We start from the raw sequence: 15313 nt of genomic DNA on the forward strand, positions 1-15313 counted from the left end.
TTTAAAGGAAGTGAAAATTTCAGATTCTTTTTTAGAGTACAGCTGTATAAAGGGATGTTGTGGTGCTGTCAAGAGAGTTCAGGTGGAATTTTCTTAGCTAGACTCCCCTTAGCCACATAAACATAATTGATCAAATGTTAGTATTTGAAAGTATCTATCTGTAGATGATATCTTCTTATTGGAAACTCAGTTGGAGTTTCAGTAGGTCACTTCAATCTACGCTTACTCTACAAATTGGTAGGCTGTACTCAAACAGAAATATTCCAAGAGGAACATGTGATTTGAAAACCTTCCACAGAGACTTTTATCCAGTTGCCATTTGAAAGTACACTCAGCCTGTAACTGACATGGGGTCTAATTAGTGCCAAGTGTCATGTCTGATTTTGTGTGACATGATTTTTGTGAGTGTCACATCTGATTTTGATAACAGGGTCAGAACTGGAGAGTTCCTAGAGACTTTTTTCCCCATTACTTGAAGATGAGGAAAGCCAGTTTCAGAGGTTGCAGCCATCAGTTTCTCATCTCTGGACCAGGGGTGCTCTAAGAGTCTTGTTTTTACCATGCAGGACAAACATTACCAAGCAGTGGAAACAGAAATTCAATTCTCCTTCCTGTGGTCACAAGTGAAAATTTTGCAAGTCTAGAAATCTTAGGAAGGTTCTAGTTACTTGAGAAAGGAACCCCTTGTGCTTCTGTTGAGTGAGAGAGATTTGAAATTTTAAGCTATTTTGTTTTAAAGCTTTTGTTCCACATGGTTCTGTGGCTACTACTCAAGCCTGTTTGGATAGACAGAAGGAAAAATGAGAAGATAGCAAGCAGCTCCATGGCAGGCAGTGAGTTGAATACAGGACAATGAGAGTTGCATTCCCATTTGTCTCTGAACATCTTCACAAAATAATTTTCTGAATACATGATCTCCCATTTTGTAGTTCACTTAGCCAGTCCTTTACAGGCACACACTTCAGGGCAAATAATCAGTGTTCCTGGCATCTGTTCTGGTTGACTTCAGATCCAGCAGGGTGCTCTGTTTTATATGGCTCTTGCTCTGGGATGTAGGATTGTTTCACTTCAGAGCTCAGTTCCAGATGGTCCCTATGGCAATAGGTGTGGAGGCCCAGCCAAACTCACTTCTCTGGTTTGTCTCCTTTCTTGACTTCTCTTGACTTTGTCTTTTCTCCTTATATCTCTCTCCTTGGTCTGCTTTTCATCTGCCCCTCAACTTTCTTCACAGATGGCCAGATCACTAATGTGCTGCTGTCATTATGTTTATGAAACAAGTTCGAGTCTTTAGAGGCTGCTGTTCCAGAGACATTAAAGACTTGTGTCACATTTGATACCAAAGTGAAGATCTGCAGGATAATTACTAATCCCCTACTGTTATTAACCCCTGACTTAAACAGGTTATTTTCTTACAAAGGTGTTGAAAGTTAATACCACTGTTAATAGTTTCAGTTAGAAGACCATAATGAAGCCATGTGGGAAACTAGGGCTGCCATCAATATCTTTCAAACTCTGAAATTAGAGAGTGGAAAAGGGAAAGGGAAAAACAACAAAAGAAAAGGGAGATAGTTTTATTGTCAGCCTATCTTGGGTGACCTCAATGATAGTCACTATCTGATAGACAGGAACCATTTGTTATTTTTAGGCTTAGATGGTTGGCTTTCAACTAAGAAAGTTCTGAATTTAATCCACAAAACATAAGGAAACTCATAATGACCACTGAGATAAGCATATGTGGAGGAACAGCTAGATTCTATTTTTAGAGATGTCTTTTTTTCCTTGTAATTATTTCATAAAGGGTATAAGGCTATTCATAATATAACATTTAATAAAACTGAAAAACAACCAATCAAAATTAATAACCCATAGAAACTTCCAATCCTCTAAAAGCAAGGACGTTTTTTAGTAGTGCATTTTATTTGTCTTCCAATCGATCCAATTCTTTTCTAACTCTGCTCTGGGGAACCTCTTCAGAAGGTATATTCGAGTTGGTTTAGATTAAAGGTTCTAAGACTAATAGCAAGTTTGATAATCTAAGCAAGGTTTTTCAGCAGTCAGTAATAGCCATCAAGGGGTGTCAACCTCAACCTTGAAAGACTGCAGGGTCAGTTTGTCAGATGCCCTCAACATAAGGCCGAGAATTGACAAGTTAATGCTTCCTCTTGCCTTGACCTCAGCAACTACAGAAACCTCATTACTGCTCAGTTGGATTCAGCTTGAAACTCAGACTTGCTAGGAGTGAAAAGGGGTCCCAGAATGTCAGGATCACTTTAAGACACTCTAAGAAATTCTCTAAATTAAAGGATCCTTGAGAATTTTCTCAATTCAAACCCATATTTGAATTTGAATTTGTCACATTCTTTGAATGAAGGTGTTATGGATCTGGTCATTTTTGGTGAAATTCTAGTCTGTACATCCTGTGTTTACTTAGCAGCTCAGATTAGGGACTGTGAGCATGAGGGATGCCCAAAGAAAGGAAAGGGCACATGGGGAAGTTGTAAAGCTAAGAGGAGGACTTTTTGCAGCAAATTTTTGAGTGTCCTAAACTAATCCTACAAAGAGACTCCAAGTTCACAGACCACAAGCTAACATTGGAACTATGACTTAGGTGAATTTAAAAGTGATTTCATCTCACTCTTCTTCTCTCTGACTTTCCCATCCCAAATTATTCTCTCCTGAGACCTTCACTGCCCATTGTTCCATCAGAGCAGTTCTTTATGACATACAGAGCTATCTTTCAAGAAACTGCCCATCTGTACCAGCACAATAAGGGTCTTTCCCACCAGCCTGACGTCCAGGGTGAACATGCGCATGGCTATTGAAGACTCTGCTCTGACTCTTGCAACCTATCCAACCTATGTGCATAAGGAAAGTAGGGGTGAAATACAAGATAAACTTGAGAGGTTTGACATTTTGAGGGACATTGATTTATCATCTCTTTTGGACTTAGAAGCATAGGACATCACATTTACAAAAGAATCTTTATCCATCCATCAGTTGATGGACACCTTGACTGATTCTGTAGTTTGGCTAATGTGAATAGTGCTGCTATAAACAGTCATAAAGAAGAATGAAATTAGCTAGGTGTTGGTGGCTTTCACCTGTAATCCTAGCTACTCAGGAGGATCACAGTTCAAAGCTAGTCTGGGCAAATAGTTCATAAGACCCTATCTTGAAAAAACCCTTCCCAAAAAAAGGGCTGGTGAAGTGGCTCAAGGCAAAGGCCCTGAATTCAAACCCTAGTACTGAAAAAACAACAACAACAAAAGAATGAAATTATATCATTTGCAGGAAAATGGATTGAATGATAATCATGTTAATGACTATGAAAGACAAATATTGCATATTCTTTCTCATACATGGAGTCTAGACCTAAAAAAAAAAAGAATGCCATACATGTAAAACATGGGGTAGGAACCAGCAGGAGGGTAAAAAGGAGGGTGAAGTGGGGGCATATGAATATGATCAAAGTACTTCATATGCATGAATGAAAATAAAATAATGAAACCCATTAAAATTGTTTAAAAAGGGAGAGATAAGAAAGTGTAATAGAAGGGGTGGCTATGATTAAGGTGTAGTATGTGCATGTATGGAAATCACAATTAAACCCATTTCTACAATTAATATACACTAAAAAATGTTACAAAGGAATCTTGAAGTTCATCTACACAAGTGAGAAAGCTCCAAGCAAGACAACTTATTTATGGTAACTGAGACCATGGCTAGGCCCCCTGAGTCTCACTTCTCTGTTTCAGTCACTGCATAACGTAGGGTCAGAGTCACAATAAGATCCTGAGTCTGGTTAGTCTGCAATTGTAATGAACCTTAGTTCAGTGTTCTGCTTAATAGAACCATGAATGGCTTTTTATTAGCTATGAACTTCTTAAACTGGCATTCAAGATTTTTACAGTTGACACTAATCTACAGTTTTAGCCTAGGTCCTCTGCTACTCTTTTCCATATCCTCCATCCCCTTGCAGCTTAACCCCATCTTCTTGTGGCTCTGCAAGCATGCATTATCCTTTTGTTCCTTTGTGAATACTGTTCTCTTCATCTGGAATTGCCTCCCCAACATTTTTTTCCCAATTTGTTACTTCCCATATGCTTATAACCAGTCAAGGTCCACCCTCTCAGTCAGCACTGGTATTATTGCTAAAGTACTTATTCATGGCCGTATCTGAAGCTTCCTGCTAGATTGAAAGCTCCTTGAGAATAAGAGATATGTAGCACAATTTTCTCGAATGTGGCAAACATAGTGTGTTCCAGTGCTAGTTACTGTACGTAAGAATGAATGACACTCAGGTTTTTGTGAATTCTAAGTAGTTCCAGAATTTTGGGAGGCACTGAGGGATGTGACATTTGTGGAGGGAAGAAAAAATAAAAGTTGGGGCAACCTTACTGTTCTGGACCCCTCAGCCCCACAATGTGATGATGACATTGGTGCTCATGACACCTGTGGCATCTTGAGATGACCGAGTGGGATTCTTGTTTTATTCAGTACATTGTGAAAAAGGATTTGTATGAACCTCACTGACAATCCTCTGGTGGCCTTGGACTGGAGTAACTATTTTATCTCTTTCCAAATTTGCTCCTTGGAAGTCTCAGCTGTCTTGCATTGCACTTCCTCTTCTTGAGATACCCTGCTGACATCCACAGCAACAGGATTACATTGATGTTCCAAGCACTAATCTCAGTCCTTTTGGCAAAGAAATTGACAAGGCATTACTGTGCCCTGTGTGGTTTTCATTAGTTGATCAAGCCCAGATATAGCATAAGTAAGTAAGTTCCTAGTTTAACATTTGAGCTCTTTCATGCCAGATCCTGTCAAGATGGGGGGAAAACCAAAGAAAGAGCTATCATTGTGAAATTATCTTAAACTAAAAAATGACAAGTGTCCTTGGCAGGCACGGTACCTCTTTCTTCAACCTTTTGTCCTCTATGGTGAGCCTTGTCTGGGTGGAATCATGATGTCACCATCCATGGAGTAGGACATGAATAATCCACACAGGGGTTAAGATGGCTAGTCTGCAAGCCAAGGTCAGAGACTCAATGCACTCAGTCCACTGCTGGAAGACTTTGTCAGTATCCCCCCCACCCCCCCACACACCTGTTCTTTATTTGGGACACCAACTCCTAGGACCCTGGGGCTAAACAACTTCCTCTTCACAAAAAGTCTTGAGCTGTTCATGGATATAGGGTTTCTTTTTGAGCTGATGGAAGATGTTCTAGAATTAGTAGTGATGGTCGTGTAACTTGGAGAATACACTAAAAACCACTGACTTATATACCTCAAAGCGTAAATTTATGTTATGTGAATTATATCCCAATTTTAAAGAAGTCATGGGATGCTAAGACCTTGTACAAAAGATTAAAATATTGTAGCCTAAATGCTCCTAAAAGACCACATGGACTTTCTACTTAAATGCACTCTCTGTGCATGTTCTGAGGTCATGTTGTTTTTTTGGTCTATTGAAGGTGGAGGGGATTGAATAGTTCATCTGTCTCAGTCCCTGTTCTGTGTCAGGCTGGGGTGACCTTGGTGCAGGTATTTCTTTATTTTTGTTTCCACAGTAAAAACAGAAGTAATGAGCCTGACCTACTTGCTGAGATTCTTCTGGGAAATAAAGCTAGTTTGCTAAGTGATTTGGAGGTGCCAGGTGCTAGATCCTTCTGAGTAGTTACAGCCTGGGCTGAGTGGCATCCAGTGCAGGCAGGAGGCTGGATGTGTGCTGCTCTGGGTGATTTGATTATGATGCTAGGTGCTGCACTGCTTTTGTTTTTTATGTTTATGGTAGGATGAAGAGAGAGGTTGGTATTTAGTGTTTTGGCAGAACTGGAGTTTGGGGGAGGGTGTGTCTCTCGGGAGTCTTCTGGAGCTTTGACATGAAGGTACCAGGAGTGGCCAGAAGGAAAGTGCCCATGTGCCAATTGTGTTTATGATTGTTAAGCCTGCACTGAAGATTTGTGTGACTACTGCTGCTCTAAACACTCACCCTCAGAGATACATGCAAGAGTTTCTCTGCATCTGAAAATGTGGAAAACTTCCTTAGAGGAAAGGTGGACTCAGGAAGCCTGTGTCACCACCTCACTTAACAAATACTGTCAGGCCTACGGACAATCAGGACTGAGGTGCAGGGAATCTTTCATGCTTAGTCCCTCTGCTCCCTTCAGCTTCCTGGATGCTGTGCAGGTCACATCTCAGACCATGGACAGAGTACCAACCCAACCAGGACTGTTGAGTCCTCTAGGCAGTTGGTGAGAGGGGCAAAGCATGAAGTGGAGTACTCATCACCTTGTCTTTGCAGCCCTCCTTCACATCTCAAGTTTACTCTTCTCCCCAGTGAATGGATGGTAGGAGACAGGGAATCACAGCTGTGTGTTTCAGGGACTGGCCAATTATATGTGGCCTAAAAAATACCTCAATCACCTACCCAGAGAGAACCAGCTGATACTCTTCCTCCTTCTCTTTCTACTTATTCTATTGGTACCTGAACATCCTTTCCCTAATTCTCTACATATGGAGAGGAAGTCTACTTACTCTTCACCAGGTCCAACACCAGTGTACAATTTACCTCTGAGAAGAGTGCTTTCCTCTCCTCTTGCAGCCTCTATGCAGGCCAGATCACTCCTTCCTTCTGTGCTCCCAAAAAACGTGGTTATATACCTGGTATAATGACTGCCAGATTCACTCAGGGTGGTCTGCTTTGGAGAACTGTGGAGAGCCTCATTTCAATTAGTATGTGAGTGCCTAGCACAGTGCCTGGTTCATAGTACCTGCCCAATGTACGTCTATGAAATAAATGAGTGGCTTTATAAATAACACGAGTGTGCTCTCTCACAAATAGTGAGACAGTTCTCTACTCCATAAATATTTAAAATTGCTTTCCTCTTTATGATAGTGATCCTTGATCAGAATACATTCTAAATGTGTCTATTAAATCTCTTTTATGTCTAGAGAATGTATTTTTGGTCAAAGCTGATAAATTTTGAAAGAAGAAGCTGTACCTTTTTAAAAAATGAAAATTTGTAAAGCAGTGGTGTGTTAAAGTGTGTTCAGCAGAACACCAGTCCCCTGGTGTGGCAGTGGTTATTAAAGAAAAAATGGTCTAAGGGACAACAAAGTTTGAGAAAGGCTGGGTTAATCAGGGGTCTCTCCTATGGGATGTCTGATAGCTGTCATATGATATTTCTTATGAATATAAAAGAGAGGGATTGGTATACAGGGTGTTTCTATAGCACCTGCTACAGGGCAAAGGACAGAGTACATTTTTGGTATTTGGTTATTGATGATAGTCCAGTGCTTTGATCTAGATTCCAGAAAAGCAAGTGAGTATCTGTATCTGTGAAAAGGGCCCAGTTCACACCACCTTCATCATGCATACCACCTCTGCTCTGCAAAGCTGAAGAGAAAACTGAAAGGGAATTAAAATATTTTACCTGTTATAACAAATTATCAGACATCTCCAATGGACTATGCAGCAAATGATTTTGGTTTTAGAAGTAGCCTGCCAGCCCCAGTGTGCTCTGCAGTGACCTTTCAGGACTATTCCGTAAATGCCAGTTCTCTGCACAGTAGTTACCAACTCTTTCCTTGGTAGATTCACTGGTGTATCTAGTAGCAATGGCTGGGGAAGGCTCACTTACAAATTTAGAAGAGGCAAATAACCTCGTGTTTACTTTAAGGGGTTACCAGGTATTCAAAGTGTGCCATATAGAGGATGCTATTGATGATAGAAGTAGGGGAAGTACTTGAATTTTCACCTCAGTATTTTTCTCAATGAATGGGAGCCTGGCTCACTAGATTTATGGTGGAAAGACCTATGGGGGATAATTTTATTCTCGGGATCTCTCTCTGTCCTTAAACTTTATAAGCAGAAGTAAATATAACCTAATTGTAGTTGGAATCCTTTGTTGTCTGATGACAGAACTGGCTTCTTGGTACCAGTGGCTAGGAAGAAGATAAACACCTTGGTCCAAATTCTCACCTGTGCTTTTGATGTTAATCTTCTAGAGATCTCAGGGAACACCGAGGACATCCCTCTGGTGCGCTGGAGGCAGCAGTGGCTGGAGAATGGTACTTTGCTTTTTCACATCCATCACCAAGATGGTGCCCCAAGCCTCCCTGGGCAAGACCCGACTGAAGAACCCCAGCACGAGTCAGCAGAAGAGGAGCTGAGGATCCTCCACATCTCAGTCATGGTAAGAGCAGCATGGCTGTAGCCTTCGGGCCATGAGTAGCCTGTGTTACCTTGATATTTATGTCGGTGCCATAGATGTATTCATCAGTTTTCCACTATTATAATGAAATACCTGAGGCAGACTACTTATTAGGAAAAAGGAGTTTGTTTACCCCACAATTCTGGAGGTTGGAGGGCATAGCACCTGCTTCAGCTCACCTCTGGTGAGGGTCCTCTCAGCTATCACATCATGGCAGGTGGCAGTAGCAAGAACATTTGTGGGAAGAAGAAATCACTTATCCAAACAGGATGCCAGAGAGGCTGGGTCCCACAGTTCCTTCCAAGGGCATGCCCCTGGATGATATAACAACCTCCCATCAGGCCCCATTTCTTAAAGGCTCCATGCCACCTCCCAATACCACCATCCTGGGGACCAACCTTCCACCACATGAAGCTTTGGGGATAAACAATATCCAACCCATAGCAATAGACATAGGTAAGACACAAGTCCATAATATCATTGATCATTATAATAAGAAAACTTCCCATTTGTAAGAAATGCATCTACTGTGTCAAAAGTAAAAATTGCAACTGAATATATATATATATATATATATATATATATATATATATATATCACTATTGCCCTGTTGTTCTCTCTAAGAAAATGACCAGATGCGGAATAGCCTTTACAAATCAGATTATCTTAGAAGGGAATTACTCAAATAGCATTTTACAATATGTTGTAGTTGTTGCTCCATAAATATTTGTTGAATGACTGAATCACCAAGCTTCTTGCTGCTACCAGGCCCTCTTATCCCAGCCAGGAGAAACCAGCATCGTGGCTTTCTCTTACCTTACATTAAAGGGTGTGTGAATAGACACTTGTTCCTTCCGCTAGCCCAGCACTGAAATTTCTTCATCAGGAACCTTTCTATGTAGAAATGTGAAGCTTCAAGAAAATTAGCAGAGTCTTCCTAAAATTCTAGGAACTTGTATCTCAGCATCTCACTAGAAAATAAATGCTATGGTGGTGGGTGGGGTGCTTTATTTGTTATCGCTGTGTTTACTGATGAATCCCCAGCATATAAACAATGCATTCACATAGTTAATGCATAATTATTATTTGTGCATAAAAGAATGGTTTTCCAGTAGAGACAGAAAACACCTACTGCACTTGGTAAACAAATACAATATCTATCCTCAGGGTAGCACGATAGCAGGCTGAGACTTGATTGATTACACATGGGCCATCACTGTGGGATGGCATGGGCTATCTTTCTCACTATTAGGAAACAGCACAGAACCAACCTGAGTCTTGTTCTCACTTTAGTTCATCTATTACTCTGGTACTGTCACTATGTGATGTTTAATTTCATGTATCAGACTAAAAGAAATGGACATTTTAGATATATGAAAATGTCCATTATCCAGAATTTTAGGATGGAAAGTTTCCTCATAAAAATCTATGACAAAAATCTCAGAATGCAAACCTTTCATTTTTTCTTCAGTCACTGTCCTCATCAATAACTGGCATGAGAGGTTACCTGCATTACTCAGGCCCTTTATTTAAACTACATGGTAGAACAAAGAGCCCTTGAATAGAACATGATAAACCTTGCTGGCCAGGTATAACCATAAGACAGGTGGGGAAAGGAGATCACTGTGCCTCATGTTTATTCATTAACTAGGTTTATGCATAGGAGACACAGTATTGTACATTCTTAATCAAAGACCAGTGTCTCCTGTCCCAGGGAAGGTTATCTTCTTCAGTGTGACTTATAGTTTGCCGAGAGTGGCGAGATCAGGCAGGTCAGTCAAATCAAGTCAGAGACTAGATTGTCCTCACTTTTATAATATGATCTGATTGAAAAGAAAGGTGCAATCATGGATTTTCCACCAACCATCCAACTCGTCTTATCAGTTTGGGAAGTAGGTATGATCATGGGTGGTTTTACTTTAGTTTTGTTTTGTTTGGTCCAAAACTATTTCAATAATCCAGTCTTTGTCACTTCCTCACCAAAAAATGTTTAGGGTAAAGAAAAAAACAGAGTTTCAACGTTGTGTCTCAGAGAAAGTCCCCAGACGCTAGAGTTTAAGACAGACGCTATGCCAGAGGGGTGTTTATTGGAGGCAGGGGGCATAATGTAAAGATCTTTGGAAAGACATCTGAAGCTTGCCCTAGTTGTTGCAGAAGGACCCTCCTATCTATTTCAGAATGAGGTGCTCCAGTAAATTCTTCAGAGGGATGTGTGTGTGTGTCTATGTGTACTTGTGTGTACATGTATACACATATACATGCATGTATGTTTATGAGGGTGGGTGACTTTAAAGATAGAAATATGCTGATAAAAGATGCCAAAAGATTTTATGAAATAGGTTTGTGTTCTCAAAATATGACATCCCCTATGAGAAGGCCTACTATTGCTATTTTTAATTAACTAATTAATTATTTATTTTTGAGACAGAATCTTGCACCTATAACTCAGATTGGCCTGCACTCCCTATGTAGCTCAGACTAGCCTTGAAGTCATGACCCTCCTGCCTTAGCTTTCCAAGGGCTAGGATTACAGGCATGTGCCACCATATCTGGCACACTAATGCTTTTTTGTGAGAGCCCTGGACAGGGATTAATGGATAGTGGACAATGAAATAGAGAGAGAACAAGAGTCAGCCTTAAACCTGTCTCTGAGATCTTTCCTTTATATGCTACAGGTCGCCCACAGCAGACCACCAATGACATTGTGTTTTTTCTAATAAAATAGAAGAGATTTATTGTTCAGCTTTATTTTACTTTATTAGATCTAAGTTTGAACCAGCTGGAGGAGGCAGAAATTATAAGTGCATGGGTACAAGATACAGATGGGAAAGTGTTGTGCTGTGTCTGGCTTGGCCTCTTGGATATGGATAGGCCACATCTCCATGAAAAATTCAGAAGGCCTTTGACCTCTGCAGGAGAAGGGGAATCTCAGGGGAATGAAGATAGAAGCCTTCCCAGTCATCCTTGTCAAAGCCGGTTGGCCAATGCAGTCCACCTGGTCTCGCCCTCTCCTCCGTTTCCACTCCACAGCATATATCATTACATGCTGTCTCTTCCATCCTTAGGATTCTACTCTAGAAACAATTTCAAAGTCTGAAGATGAGTGTCTGCCCTCAGCTCAGAAATCAAGCCTGAGGTTATCTTGTTTGAAGATGTCATCCCTTGAGTCTATGATGGCTTCTTCTTCAGAGATTCAGGGATTGGTAGACTTTATTTGATTCCCTTTATTCCATATCCTTTGGAGGTAAAGTAAGCAGCTATTTGAAGCATCTGAAATGACATTATAAATGTCAGAAGATAGTGAAACCCTTTGACTAGGAACAGTGCTGGGCAGAGAGTGCTGGTATTACCTAAGCCCTCTTAGTTATGAAATAACAATAACAGCGCTATTCCTCACTAACTTTAACAATCAATATGGTGCAGTTTTCAGATTGATTCAAAATAGCATAATTTGGAAAAGAGAAAATGTAAGGTTGTTATCAAGACATGAATATGTTCAACCTTTTTGCTCTAGCTAAGAAGATGTATATTTAAAAGCTTACCTGCTAATCCTAAATATTTCCAATATGCACAGAGGGGATGAATGGTTCTGTGAAAACGTAAGGTTTGTATTTCTCTCATTCTGTATTTACACTTTTCTCATCTATATTGCCTCCTTAATACAGGGACCAGTGTTTATTTTCATATTTTGCATTTACTATGTGTCATTTTAAACACAAAATATAAGTAATGATAGAATGAGAAATAAAGGTAAACCTTTTCTGTAACCTTATGACAGTGTATGAATAAAAATTTGCAAATCCTGTTCTATACCGTGCTCGATATAAATCTGTCATCAGCAAAATTGTAGGCCTACAGAAAAGCAATACCACAGCTGGGAGCATGGCAATTTAAAACTTTGAAAAAGCTTTAGCTTTTTTTTTTACTTTTCAATCACATCCTAAAATTTTTGAATTATTTTTTTGCAAAGAGCCACCATTTCTTCCTTGCGTAGAATAATTGGATTTCCCTCCTGAAATCTTACATTATTGCTTTGAGGGTCAAGTGATGTATTTTAACCTCTTGCATGATTCAAACTTGGCTAAAGAGATTTATTTCAAAGTTTGCAAGATAATTGACATTTAGAACCATGACAGTACACAAGGATAGTCTTTTGCAAACTCTGAACAAGTGAAAGCAGAATTGATAAATTAAAATTGAGTGTGAGTTTAAACCAAAAGTCAAGAAATCTTCAGTGATAAGGAAAACTGTTTATTCCATTGAAGATTAAATTTTAACATAACTTTATATTAGATGTTCTTGCTATGTGGTTAAAATTTCCATATTGTACCTTTTCTAATTTACCATATGATATACATTTTTCTTCTTAAGGTATGCAAAAGCATTTAATGGTGCATAGTAGAATATAACTGTATTATCTATATATTTTACCTTTGTAAGTAAAGATGGAAGTATCAATAGATTTCATATATGCATATAGGTTGGCTTAATACCTTTTGCAGAACATGTACCCTTTCAAAAATGCTTCATTTTTTTCAGCCAACCCTGGTAGCTCACATCTGTAATCCCAGCTCTTCGGGAAGCAGAGATAAGAGGATTAAAATGTTAGCAAGACCCTATTTCCTAAATAATCCGGTCCTGGTGGTACATGCTTATAATCCCAGCTACATGGGATGTAAAGGCAGCAAGATCATGGTTCATAGCTGTCCTGGGGAAAAGCCTGAGACCCTACCAAAAATAAATTCAAGCAAAAAGTAGCTGAGCACAAGGGCTCAAGCCATTAATCATAGATCCTTGGGAGGCTGAGATTGGGAGGATAATAGTTCAATGCTAGCCTGGGCAAAAAAAAAGTTCCTAAGATCCCATCTCAGTTACCAAAAAGCTGGACATGTCTGTGAGAGCAGTTATTGCAGGAAGTGTAAACTAAGAGAATTACTGTGCAGGCCAGCCTGGGCAAAAAGAGAGACCCCATCTCAAAAACAGCTAGAGCAAAAAAAGCTGGAGGTGTGGCTCAAGTGGTATAGTACCTGCCTAGCAAGCGCAAAACCCTGAGTTCTACTGTACTTCCACCAAAAAAAAAAAAAAAAGACTGGGAGTCTGGGAGTTTAGCTCCAGTGATGGAACACTTGCTTAGCAAATGCTAGGCCCTAAGTTCAAACCCCAATACAATATATACACAAAAAAGTTTCAACTTTAGTTTTATATCTCATCTATCTATCTGTTTATCTATCTAATCTATCTATTTATCATCTATTATCCATCTATCTTTTTTGTTATTATTGTGATAACTCCCACTACTAGAGAATATCATTTGTAGCTTAGGCTTCTGAGGCACAATTCATACTCATGGGGAAAAACTGTATTTGAGCATCTGTGTGTTTCCATGAGCATTTTGTAAACAAAACCCATCATTTAGGGTAGGTGTGCAGGACCACTATTCACAGCTATGTGAAACCCACTGGCCACTACCTGTAAACCCTGTGGGCTTTGGGTGCCACTACCATCAGAGACTTTTACCTGTTCCCAGGCTTCTGTGAGCTCCAGGTAAGCTCAAGGTTCTGTCTTGAGAGAAATAAGGTTTGGGGAACAAAAGAGGCAGCAGCTGCTATAACAGATCTCTAGCATCCAGCAAATAGAATGGATGGTCAAGGGAAGTTGCATTCTAGAGAAGGAACAATTGGTGGCCAGTTAATACAAAGCCCACAGAACATACCTGTGGGAGCCTCTAGGATCCTGTTTGCAGGATTCCACTGCATGTATGGTGATGCACCAGAAGTCTCATTCTTGCTCTTACTGCTACATTCAAGTTCACTCCAGCTGCCTAAGCATCACAGGTTACTTTGCCTGAAGCTCGGCTTCTTTTCACTCCTGCAGTGAAGTCACTTCCAGGGTAGAGAAGAGCAATTCCAAGCACAGTAATCTCTGTGTGTCATCAGGAGCACCTGGTAATTATTGAGTGTCCATGGGCATGACAGTCCAAGGGCTCAATGTTTTTTTTTTTATGAGCACCTTTTGCCTTTAGTAAATCTGTTATAAAAATTCATTAGCAGATTATCAGTATCACTTTTGCAGGTTTTTGGTCAACTTACATTATTTGTTTCATCAACTTAGAAAGCCCTAATTTATCAGGGCCAATTCTTCTGATCTTCAAAATACAAATGGAAGAGTTTAGACATGCCTTCTGTCACCTAATTGGACAGAATTAGAGTAGTAAATTGGAACAGACAAAAAAGCAGTTCCTGATTCGTTTGAGGAAGATTTTGCTAACCCTTCAGGTCAGTCGGTATGGGACTGCTCAGACTCATTGGTCATATTGCCCACCTGTCAAAGCCTTGGGTGGATATTTTGCCTTCCATTAGAGAAACAGTGTGTAGTTCCTAAAATATTCCGAAAGATCTCTGGGAAAAAAAACTCTTTGCTCTGTTTGTCTGAAAGAAAGACTGTTGTATAAAAACCTGGGTTCATTTGGGGGCTGTGCTCAGTACTAAGTAAGGTTTGGCTTGCAAATCTCCCTCACCTGACACCATGGAGTGACTCTGCATCCTTTGCCAAGATGTGTCAAGGCACAGGTTCATTAGCCCATTCGTGGCGCATCTATTCCATTCTTGTTTGGTGCCTTTCTGTATTCCTGTAAAGTGAGTGCTGGGCTGTACTGGAACGATCCTTGATTTAGAGCTCAAAGAGTAGGCTTCAATTTCTGGCTTTACCACTTCAGGTAATTTGCTGACCTTTTTGGAAGCTTTGCTATCTGATCTTTAAATGAATGCATTGGTTAGGTTTTTTAGCTTTACAGAGTGGAGATCCACACAGGGTCCGTCTGTGATGGTGTTTCACTGTAGAAATTCATATGGAGATAAGGGAGATAGCACTCCCTTGATTTAAAAAAGAATTCCACAAAGCAGATTTTCATGAAGACTGGAACTGGAAGGTTGTTCAGGGTCCAAGTTCTCTCATCGGCCTTCAGCCTCTGATGTTTGTGGAGTGGCTCTTCTGCACCTGTTTCTATTGTTCCTGTTGCTATGAGTTAGCTCCTTTGTCTAGTCTACTCTATAAATTTTTCTCCATTTTGATGCTTTTATGTTTGAAGTTCGCTTTAC

General features: G+C 40.1%; 1 protein-coding gene across 1 annotated transcript in view; it reads left to right on the top strand.

Moving 5' to 3' along the window:
* The window catches only part of Astn1 (astrotactin 1), a 317866-nt gene that overhangs the window by 94783 nt on the left and 207770 nt on the right, over positions 1–15313 (top strand). The window contains exon 2 of the mRNA XM_074047397.1: positions 8011–8198. Coding sequence (XP_073903498.1) covers positions 8011–8198 — 188 coding nt within the window. The remainder of the gene's footprint in view (positions 1–8010; positions 8199–15313) is intronic.

Source organism: Castor canadensis, chromosome 11 (genome assembly GCF_047511655.1).
Source record: "Castor canadensis chromosome 11, mCasCan1.hap1v2, whole genome shotgun sequence".
NCBI lineage: Eukaryota > Metazoa > Chordata > Mammalia > Rodentia > Castoridae > Castor > Castor canadensis.